At 38.6% G+C, this 12,366-nt stretch overlaps 1 protein-coding gene across 1 annotated transcript in view; it reads left to right on the plus strand.

Moving 5' to 3' along the window:
* The first annotated feature begins 534 nt into the window (after positions 1-534).
* Positions 535-12,366, plus strand: part of LOC110447954 (ribonuclease 3-like) — a 67,694-nt gene continuing 55,862 nt past the window's right edge. Inside the window, exons 1-7 of the mRNA XM_021493952.1 lie at positions 535-676; positions 2,561-2,983; positions 3,721-4,130; positions 8,351-8,656; positions 10,408-10,603; positions 10,835-10,994; positions 11,596-11,747. Coding sequence (XP_021349627.1) covers positions 635-676; positions 2,561-2,983; positions 3,721-4,130; positions 8,351-8,656; positions 10,408-10,603; positions 10,835-10,994; positions 11,596-11,747 — 1,689 coding nt within the window. The 5' untranslated portion in view covers positions 535-634. The remainder of the gene's footprint in view (positions 677-2,560; positions 2,984-3,720; positions 4,131-8,350; positions 8,657-10,407; positions 10,604-10,834; positions 10,995-11,595; positions 11,748-12,366) is intronic.

Consider the following 12,366-nt stretch of genomic DNA (forward strand, 5'->3'; position numbering starts at 1 on the left):
TGAACTAAGGTGTTTAGAGTAATTTTACACGTTTGGGGAGTTTACTTAGACTCAATTATCGGTAGAAATGCAACCCCAATGATGATACGAGTATATTATCATCATTGTGGTGGCAATCTATAACGGCTATTCGCGGCGGGTGAGATTTGTCGCTAAATGTTTACTCATATCAGGGATGTGTAGTGGATCACTACACACCCCTGCTCATATTTAAAAGAACACACACACAACTCAATTTCAGTTACTGACATGCTCTAGTTTTTCCCCAGTTATATTGAACTCCAAATTATTTTTACTTATATTCAAATAAGTGTATCTATCTTCAATTACTTGTATCTATCTTAGAAGATAGGTGCAATCAATTGAAAATATTTAATTTGGCGTTCCATAGGCCTAGTTCCAACAGAGAGCTTTCGAAATTTAAAGCACCTGAATAACGCCGACGAAAAATTAAAGCATCACTGAGATTCCGATGTCTGAAGTTGATATAGGTTTCCGCTTCTCGCTGTTAGCACGTCGCACTATGATCAGATGATTGCGACAACACTTCAGGTTAATGCGCAAATGTGTGAGAAGATGGAGAAATGGGTTCATGTTGATTTTGTTGGCTGATATATTTCATTATATATAAGCCATGGATCTCCGTGGAAATCCAAGATTCATGGGACAGATGCGAGTAAGTCTAAATGAGATGATACCGGTTTCTCGTTAACTCTTAGCAATTTTCTATTATGACTAGTCATTTGTTCATGTTCCACTTCGAAAGTGAAGGGCTTCGGATCCGGAGCCCGTTACCAAATGTCTACTTCCTTTCCGCAGGGGCCTGTATCTGTTGATTTGCGAAAATACCCCCCCCCCCCCTAAAAAAGTCATGAGTTTTGGAAATAAAGTGATTTTTGGCATTGATTTTGGGAAAAAAACAGCAAAAATTATCTGGAGGTAGGGGCCTAAGCCTTTAAAATAATCACTGAGAACAAACGCCTGTTTTAATAGTAAAACCATTCCTGTTGAAACTACGTTATTGTAGTGTACCAGGAGTAAGAGAAATGCACGGCCAGACCGGGGTTCTTCTTCTTCAAGGTACAGTCCATACCACTTAAGTGTATTCTCAGACTTTGCAGGTTCGAACCTGGGGACCCTCCGAACAGGTACGGAGCACCGGCAAATCTGGCTATAGAAGGCAGATTTGGCTATATAGAGTCAAACATTAAGGAGACAGGACCGTTATTGGATTAGTACCCAAATCAGATCACTCTCCGCAAAAATACTTTTAAAACAAAAAAAATATCAACAGCTAAGTTAATACAATACTGCATCATTATATTACTTAGTTATGCATCATTCATTAGTCAAGAGATGATTGATATTTAAGTTCATAGAGCATTAAAGATTAAAGTTCAGAGATCATTAAAGTTCAGAGAGCATTACAAAACATAGTAAAATCAAAATCTAATTATTTGTTTACATTTTTCAATAATGGCGCATGCTAGGACTATGTATTTTTTTGACTGGAGGAATAAATTCAGACTAGGCCAACAAAATATGTGTGTTTCCTGTTTCTGCTTGAATTGTTTTTCAAGATCCATATCCAGAGTGTTTTATAAATATCTGTGTCAGAACTCCCATCAATATTCTTCTTTTGATACAACATAGACTTGTAGGAGGAACACGTTCATTCCTGCAAGGTATATATACTCTGTCCTTTGTGAGTCGTCAATAATGTGGTTTTAATATGTAGCAGTGTTGCCTAGCGGTAGTTTGGAATTCTCCTTTGCTATATTTAACACGGGTAGCAGCTGGTATCCCGATTGTTTGTAGGGTTCATTGTTTGAACGGGTGAAACTAGTTGGTTCCAGGGTTGGGAGGTGGGACTAGGTCAGGTATTTAGGTGAATGCGCGAGGGTTTCGTCAGTTCTGACGGGAGTTTTGGACAAGGAACTAATCAGAACTCACGTAACCTGCCCTGGCACAACATTCTGTTCAGAAAAAATCATACTTTCGCCCTGGGTCTCAAAAATTATGTTTTGGTTGCTTTCAGCAGTCTCTGTTGACACCTGAGATCAAGTTTAGCCTAGGAACTGGCCGAGAGTCAGCAAATACCGGTTTAACTTAAATTCTAAATTGTTCGACGTTTATCTTTAGGGGAGTTGTCTATTTCGTCGTATGTATATTGTGTGTATTGCTTGTTCTTTATTATGTTGGGGGTGGGGGGGGAGGGGTCGTCTCGTAAGGTATTTTGTGTAAATAAATATGTACTTGTGCATAATAATGGTGTTGTTCCTATTGTTCTACGGAGTCCAGGAGTGGTTACCTGAGACTAGAAAAATCCACTTTATGAAAACTGCCTATAGAGCCAGATTTGCTGGTGCTCCAGTACGTACCTGCCAAACTCTTAGATGGATGCTCTACTAATATGAGGCTATTTGGTCGTCGACGATCGACCTATTCCAGTTCTGCTACGTAAACAGTAGTATGACAAAATCACTTCGTAGGCGATATTGTATTTTCCTGAGCTGGTTTGTTTTATATATGAAAAATGTTTTAATTCTCGTGTATTCAGTTTCCAGGTGGAGTGGGAAACAATATCTCCCCTCGGATGCACCAGCACCAGGGTGTGATTCCAAATGGGAGTCCGTTTCTACAAAATCAGTCGCCGAACAATCCAGTATTGGCACAGATGTCCCCTAGTCTCAGACTTCCAATGGGGTGTCATCCGACTGGACCCCCTCCCCCTACCATGAGGTTGTTCAGTCCTGTAGGCAATGTCCCGATCACTGGGCCTGGCCAGCCTGTACAGCCACTATGGGGGTCAGGTGCCATAGCAGGGATGCAACGTCCCAATCCCATGACTGCCCGAGGACAAATGATGCCAGGAAATATGAACATTGGAAATGTTTCATCTCTGAATTTCATGGGGGCAGCCCCCAATGTACCTTCTCAACATGACCAGCTAGCATTTAACCCAACGGCAATCAATTTACAGGTATGAAACTTAATCATTTTTAGTTTAAATTCCCATTTTTTCTTGTACAGGTCAAGAACAATCACAGATCCAAAGTCAGTAAATTTTGTTTTTATTATGTCTAATTGTCTATGCTAAAAAAAACAATGAATGAAATTAAATATTGACTATTTGACTGCAGACTGTTTTATATTTTCAAAAACCAATAGACAAACAAAATTTCTTGACAATGCCATAATATAACAAAGTTGTAATTTTTGACAGGTGTATTTCACTTCTATGCCAGGATGTTCGTAAAAAATATTATTTGTAAACAAAACTGTCTGACCGTAGATGGAACGAGATTTCCATAAAATGTTAATTATGGCCAGTTTTTTTGAGGAAAAACTTTCTCAAATTGTTTGTATGGAATGGTATAATATAATTTGTATGCTGTTAAAATCTCGGTCAAATTTTGCTACTGTCTCCAAAGTGTTCATGCAGTTCATGTCATTGGAAAGTTTATTGTAAAACACACTGAAATTTGACAAATCATGTTCATTTTGTCTGCATGCATGATGAAAATCAAATATATCACTAAGTTGTTATAATGTACATAGAAAACACTATTAAAATATCATGTAAAACTACAAACGTGACATAGAACTGATAACACATGTGGTGAACAATAATGCCTACAGCCTATATATATAGCTATGATAGACAAGTTATTTTATTGCATTTTTATTAGCTGTGGTGCATTTTTCTTTGATTTTCAGGTACCACAACAAGGTGGCATGGGTTTTATGAATGGTGGCCAGATAAGATCTCCAGTTTTTCAAAACATGAACCAGGCACCCTTTGGTATAGCGGGTAACATGGGGCCGGGTCAGAACCAGCCAAATCAAAACTGTCAGAATGTGGACAGTAAGGGGGCAGACAAGAGAAACCTTCAGTCCTCTCTCAGGTCCCAAAATTACAGAGACAGAGGACGGAGAGATCATGATAGAGGTCAAGGTCAGGAAAGACGTCATGGGTCAAACGGTAGACACAACAGAGACAGTGAAAGGTCACAGCGTTCTGACCGCAACAGCAATGACCGAGGTGGTTTTAGAAGCATGGCGAGTGATAGAAGCAGTGAAAAGCAGGGTGCCATACATGCTCGAGACCGAGATTCAACTGAATCTAGGTAAATATCACACAGCGTTGTTCATAGGTACTAGCCTCGCCTGTCAATACACCCATAACACAGGTACTAGCCTCGCCTGTCAATACACCCATAACACAGGTACTAGCCTTGCCTGTCAATACACCCATAGCACAGGTACTAGCCTCGCCTGTCAATACACCCATAACACAGGTACTAGCCTCGTCTGTCAATACACCCATAACACAGGTACTAGCCTTGCCTGTCAATACACCCATAACACAGGTACTAGCCTCGCCTGTCAATACACCCATAACACAGGTACTAGCCTCGCCTGTCAATACACCCATAACACAGGTACTAGCCTCGCCTGTCAATACACCCATAACACAGGTACTAGCCTCGCCTGTCAATACACCCATAACACAGGTACTAGCCTCGCCTGTCAATACACCCATAACACAGGTACTAGCCTCGCCTGTCAATACACCCATAACATAAACAAGGTTGCTAACTGCATCTCCATATTGAAATGACCCTGTTCCAGAAAACATGCAATTTTGTCATAACCGTTCATTATATCACGCCGGGAGCAGTGCTAGTCTAAATCGACAGGAAAATATTGTTTCTTAATTTGATGTATGATTTACCATAGACTATGTAGTAGACATCATGAAACACTGAAAAATGGTCAACTTTCAGTTGGATGGGCACCGTGCTGTCCCCAGGACACGCTAAATCTCTAGTGGGTAGCGCCCTATACATGGCATGTACGCTGCTACATGTCAGTACAGTGTTTCTACGATAGGAAACAAACTTACATGTTTGGTGGTTATTTCCCTAACATTATCATGTTGGACGCCCGAGTCAGTTTTCAAGCTGGTCAGGCTGCGAAATCTGAACGTAAACAATCATTTTCTCAAACTTTTGTGACCTCAACACTGATTGGCTTGTCATATTTAGAAACCAATCAGTGTAGAGGTCACAAAAGTTTAAGAAAATTCAACTGGATGATATATACAGTATATAGTAAATCATACATCAGATCAGATAAAAAAGGTTCTCGTTGATCTAGACTGCTCCAGACGTGATATTATGAACGGCTATGACAAAATCAAATGTTTTCTGGAACAGGGTCATTTTACTTGGCGGACGGAGCTAGCAATGTTAAGCTTGCTTATATTTTTGGTGTATTGACAGATGAGTCTAGTAGTACCTGCGAGTTGTCAGAATGTAGGAATTCTGTCTCTGTAGCTGGTATGGAATCATTATTTATGATGGAGGGCAAATTCTAAAGCTACTTTACTCGTACACTATAAATATTTTATAAATTTTTCATGGAATTTATTTGAAGTGGGGATCAGGCTTATGACCCGATATACCCGATATGTGCTTGTGTTTTACCGGTCATAGGCCCAGACTGGACAACGTATATAGTGTGCTGTTTTAGTTCAGATATCATGGCTTATCATATCAGAACTAGTAGTAGATTGTTTTTATAAATAAATGTGGTACTTAAATGTTACCTACTATGTTGCAAATAAAACAGAAATTAAAGTTAATAAATGTAAGTGAATTTTCAGTTTAAGATGGGCGACCAATACAAGTTTTGGAGTAAATCACATGTAAAACTGGAAATGTATTTGGAATGATATAGTAAGAAACAAATTCTTTATAATTGCCCATATAGCACAACATATAACATTGATAACGATCAGTTTTCCTTATCCTTATCGGTTGAAAAATGAAGCACTTCTATATTGAAAATAATATTTGCAAGTGGTTATACTGAAAAGATTCTACAACTAACAACAAGTGTCTTCATGTGACAACAATTGTCTTCATGTGACAACAAGTGTCTTCATGTGACAACAAGTGTCTTCATGTGACAACACGTGTCTTCAACTAACAACAAGCATCGCCAGATAAAATCTTTAAAAATAATGAATAAAGTAAGCGACATCAGAAAATGTGTTGCTCATATGACAATAATACACCTGTATACCAAATTTCAATTTGATATTTGAAAAATTAATCGAGTTATGATGAATTGAATTTTTATGATCAGAGACGTCGTACATGTGTGTATATATATATATTGACCTGTACAGTTAACAATGTGTCATCAAAAAAAATCTTTAGGAATACTTAAGTCAGCGACATCAGAAGACATGCTATTCATGTGATTTTCATGAACCTATATACCAATCTTCAGGTTGATTTTTTAAAAAGGCCAAGTAATGATGAATTGAATTTAACTCTACTGTGAAGAATCATCTTCAGATTATATCTCTAAAAGTAATTGAGAAATTAAGTGACATCAGAAGATAATACAACAATATAACAAGTTTCATTTTGATCCTTAAGAAATTAACCAAGTAATAATGAATTGTTTTTGTACGATCAATTAATTTAAGATGCTTGTTGTCGGTTGAAGTTGCTTTTAAGTGTGACTGTTGGCAAGCCCGCAGAATAGGATATATTGATGTCCGTGCATGTCATATGCCTAACGTTAAAGTTTGACTGCGTCACATATTAGTTAAGGGACGTAATTCTTCTGAGTTAAAGTTTTAGGCAGCGCACCACAGATGTTATAAATCAGGATACACCACAGATGTTATAAATCAGGATACACCACAGATGTTATAAATCAGGATACACCACAGATGTTATAAATCAGGATACACCACAGATGTTATAAATCAGGATACACCACAGATGTTATAAATCAGGATACACCACAGATGTTATAAATCAGGATACACCACAGATGTTATAAATCAGGATACACCACAGATGTTATAAATCAGGATACACCACAGATGTTATAAATCAGGATACACACATGTGCCTAACCTTTAAGATTGGCTGCATCAAATACTTAAGTTAAGTGCTTATCAGGCACATATATAATCCAAAGTTTCTGCAATGGGGCTTTCATTTTACTGCATTCACTGTTGTGTTATGTTAGTTTTATGTAAAATGCAATGAAGCACCCTTTACATGAACTGTGAGAGTGGAAATTTTTCTGATAGACGTTTGTGATACTTTTCACGATATCAATTTATCTTGGCATTCGTATTGCGATATGTATTGTATCGTGAGCTAGCTGGCAATTCTCCGCACAACTTATTACCAGGCATGGGCTTATTACAGGTAAAATACGTTAGTATATATGTTCAATAAAACAATAATTGGAATTTATCCCATATGTGCCAACTAGTGGTGTACCGATAAACAAAAACATCATTTAAATTGAGCTTGACATGGGGTCTATTCGATAATCCATTTAGCACATGAAAGATCGATTTTGAAACTTTGTCATTCCTGAAGAAGATTGTTTTTGTAGATTTGTCATGGAGAACTGAAATTCTTAAGATACATACAGTTGCTTTTCATGTTTAATCCAAAATAAAACATCCTTTTCATCAGGTCTGGTTGATTCTCGCTTGAACCATGCCGGCATTCAAGCATGGTAGTTATAATAGTCATTATGTAATCATGGTCGGTGCAGTGTTTTGTAGATATGGCTATGCTTATAACTGACTGGAGAATCCGGAACTGCATGCATGTCATATTGCAATTTCACTCAATTTCAAATGAGTTAACTTAATTCACAATAATAAATGTCATATAAAGTAACCCAAAATGCATAACCTGATTTGTTTGTGTTACGATTGCTATCATCAGGACTCATCTGCAGGAGATAGAAAAAAGTATGCTCACTTATCAAACGGTAATCTACTGGTCATTGTCCATTTCTGAATTGCCTTTTCTCATCATATGAATGTCTCTTAAATAAACTTGGTTATTCTTTTTTTCGAACAAAACATGTTGTTATATAGATATTTTTTTAATTGATTAGACAGTAGTGTCAATTCCTAAAATGTATTATTTTTGGTGCCTATTTCAACCGATAATCGATTAACGATCGATCTTAAAGGTCCGATAATCGATCTTTAATATCGGACCGATTCCCAACACTAGTGCCAACAGAGTTCTGTTTATGAAGCACGATAAATTCTTTTGTTTCTTGATAATAAAATTATTAAATCAATTTTGAAATGCCTTATGACAAACATTATTACTCCAGTTATCGAGTAATTTTGAAGGGATTCTTTATCAGTTAATATTTGGTGTTATTGCTATCAATAACCAGTATGAATAGGTCGATCAAAATGCTTAATACGTTATTTAATATTCATTGAAGTAATTGCAGTACAAGTGTAATGCTATTCCATGTCTGAATTTTTCAATCGCAGAAAATCCAGGCGTGAGTCTTTTGGCAGGACAGACTCCCGAAGGGGAGGTAACTCTAGACCTAGAGATAGTCCAAAAGATGATAACACACAGAAAAATGATACAAGGGGATACGGTTCAAGGAGGGAGAATTCAAGAGGAAATATTAGGAGGGATAACAACTCTAGAAGTAGCGGCACAAGAGGAGATAATGTAAATGAGAGCCCAAGAGGAGGAGGTCGTCGAGAGAATAGACCATATGGAAACCGTGAAAATGAAGATGAAACGAGAGGAACCAAGAGACGAAACAATGAAGAATCTTACTCCAGGTGTGTATATGTATATTTTACAACAATTGGTACATGCTTGGTAAAAATGAGAAAACTCAAATGGTTCTTCAGAGTGTTTTAATCCACATTCACATGCTATGTGCAGACCTTTTACTAAAGAGTAGTGGACACTAAATAATCCAGTGACCTTCCTATGGAAAAAGTGGCTGAAGTGGAAGATGGCTGGAGTACTGTGACAACTGTGTATAGGAAATATGTCCCCTTTAAACACTTGCAGATTAAGTGGTGACTGGATGGAGGGACAACCAGATTAGTGGTGGCTGAATAGTGTGACAACCAGATTAGTGGTGGCTGGTTAGTGGGACAACCAGATTAGTGGTGACTGGAAAGTTGGACAACCAGATTAGTGGTGACTGGATGGAGGGACAACCAGATTAGTGGTGGCTGGTTAGTGGGACAACCAGATTAGTGGTGACTGGATAGTGGGACTACCAGATTAGTGGGGGCTGGATAGTGGGACGACCAGATTAGTAGGGGCTGGATAGTGTGACAACGAGATTAGTGGTGACTAGATAGTGGGACGACCAGATTTGTGGTGACTGGATAGTGTGACAACCAGATTAGAGGTGGCTGGATAGTGGGACGACCAGATTAGTGGGGGCTGAGTAGTAGGACAACCAGATTAGTGGTGACTGGATAATGGAACAACCAGATTAGTGAGGGCTGGATAGTGGGACAACGGGATTAGAGGTGACTGGATAATGGGACAACCAGATTAGTGAGGGCTGGAAAGTGTGACAACCAGATTAGAGATGGCTGGATAGTGGGAATGACCAGATTAGTGGGGGCTGGATAGTGTGACTACCAGATTAGTGGTGGCTGGATAGTGGGACAACTAGATTAGTGGGGGCTGGATAGTGGGACAACCAGAATAGTGGGGTCTGGAAAGTGGGACAACCAGATTAGTGGTGACTGGATAGTTTGACAACAAGATTAGTGAGGGCTGGATAGTGGGACAACTAGATTAGTGGTGACTGGATAGTTGGACAACAAGATTAGTGGGGGCTGGATAGTGGGACAACTAGATTAGTGGTGACTGGATAGTTTGACAACAAGATTAGTGGGGGCTGGATAGTGGGACAACCAGATTAGTGGTGACTGAATAGTTGGACAACAAGATTAGTGAGGGCTGGATAGTGGGACAACTAGATTAGTGGGGGCTGGATAGTGTGACTACCAGATTAGTGGTGACTGGATAGTTGGACAACAAGATTAGTGAGGGCTGGATAGTGGGACAACTAGATTAGTGGGGGCTGGATAGTGTGACAACCAGATTAGTGGTGACTGGATAGTTGGACAACCAGATTAGTGGTGACTGGATAGTGTGACTACCAGATTAGTGGTGGCTGGATCACTGGCTTGTCTAAGAAGATTTGACTACAGTATAACCTGTCTAAACCGGATGTCACCAGGACCAAACTATTTGTCCAGTTTATACAGGTGGCTGGTTTATACAGGTGTCTGGCTTATACAGGGTTTAACTACTATGATTATATAGGGAATATGCCGGGACCACAAATCACAGCCAGTTTAGACAGGGATCTGGATTAGTCAGGGGCTGGTTTAGACAGGTTATACTGTATATCTGTTTGACAGCCTTATTCAGAGTGAATGACTCTTCATTATTTTTATATGAATCTGTATCTGATTCCATTTTATACCATAATCAAGTTAAAACTTCAGGGTTATCTGACTCTGAATATATGAATTATGTAAATCAAATGTTGCAGTGATTCAAAAAGGAAACGGACATTAAGTCCAGAGCTGATGACATCAAAGCCTGAAGAAGGATTAGCTGGTGAGGAGCCATCAGACGAGGAAACAGAGAGCCAGGACCAATCCGAGGCTGTAGAGCCCAATGATGTTACCCCACCTGCCTGGATCAGGTGTTCTCCGGCCGATCTCTACTTCATAAGGAACACTGAGGTAACAAGAGTTCCATCTTAATCTATACAGTAATGATTCACTATTTAAAATGTGATTGTTAAATTTGATGTCAGCCATAAGTTTGTTTCATGTTTATTAATGAAACAGAAAAAAAATGCTGTACAAATTACATCTTTACATTTCATGAAATCAATTCTCATGTCAAGGTAGATATGTGTTTCTGTGCATAGTCTGTCCAGTATTGACCAATAGATAAGTTTGGTGTCCTAGTCAGGGTGTGTGGAAAGTACAAAGAGAATGACTGACCTGGAGGCCAAGTTTGACCAGGAGTTGCTTCAGCGAGCCAAGTTAATCAAGGAAGCTCAGCCAAAGGTTGAGGTACCCCCACCACTTCCGGTTCATAGCCACGTCCACCACCATCATCACTCAGGTAAACCGGACATGTTACAGTTTTATTGATCTAGTGTCAGTTACTTTTTGTGGAGACTTGTTTTCTAATTATGACATTGATGAGGAGATAGATCCCTTGATAAGTGTGCTTAATTATGAATTTTAGAGATTGTTGAATTTGTGATACATTTGAGTAATAAATGCCCCAATGTTAATGTACACCAGGAGACTTTCACCTAGTAACATATCAGCTTTTGTCTTACACCTGTTAATCCATATTTGCTCATTGATTTCATCCTTCTTATTTGATGACATTGCTTAAGTTAAGAAAATGTCTTACATAAGATAGAAATGTTGGTGATAATCATAATAAACCCTGTGACATATTTTCATCAATTTTGTTCTAGACACAGAATTTTGTTGAAATGCTACAATGTTTAATACTTCTTACTTGTAAATTTCTTGACTAGGACTCAATTAAAGAATTTCAGCAAAATCTCTCTGATTTGTTGGAAACAAATTTAATACAAGTACTACTTTTGTGAAAGTATGACTCTTTCATTCCAAACTTATCAATATTTGAGGTCAGGATGACTAATTTTCCTACTGAATATAATTTTCTTTGATTGGTGTTTGTCCAGATTCGGACAGTAGCAGCAGCAGTAGTAGCAGTAGTGGTTCTGATTCTGACGAGAACGAGGATGAGGACAACAAATGGATGGAGGAGCTCAACAGGAAAAAGAATCATCCTTACAGACTCCACGAGGAACTCTGGTACAACGACCCAGGGGAGGTAACTTATCTAACATTTCTATTTGGAAATCTGTTGTATTTTTCAAGAATGGTTAGGCTGTTTTTAGCTAACTTTGGTATAAAGTCATCTTAGGTGATTTTTTGTTCAGATTTGGGAAAGAAAAAAGGTTGGGGACTTTCAGGGGCCTGTGAGGGGCATCTAAAAAATGTTTTTGTAACAAACAAGCAGTTGAATGATTTTGATATTTATTATGTAGCACTCTCAGTAAATGATCTACAAAGTTTAAATGAAACCAAAATCTGTCAATATTACATTGTGCAAATTTGAATGTTACAACACTGCAACAACTTCACCTAAGGAACCAAATGACCTAGTCATAATAGATGGCCAGTAGCTTTTTAGGTCACCTGAGACAAAGTCTCAAGTGACCTATTGCGATCGCCTTTTGTCCGTCGTCGTCCGTCGTCCGTCCGTAAACAATTTCCATTTTCGACTTCTTCTCCAAAACCCCTGAACCAATTTTAATGAAATTTTGCAGGGACCTTCCATGGACAAAGGTCAACAAAAATAGTTGCCGGTTTAGTCCTAAGCCCCCAGGGGCCTGAGGGGCGGGGCCAAAAAGGGTCAAATTGACTAAAATTTCAAAAATCTTCTTCTC

This window comes from Mizuhopecten yessoensis, unplaced genomic scaffold, assembly GCF_002113885.1.
Source record: "Mizuhopecten yessoensis strain PY_sf001 unplaced genomic scaffold, ASM211388v2 scaffold3693, whole genome shotgun sequence".
Classification (NCBI taxonomy): Eukaryota; Metazoa; Mollusca; class Bivalvia; order Pectinida; family Pectinidae; genus Mizuhopecten; species Mizuhopecten yessoensis.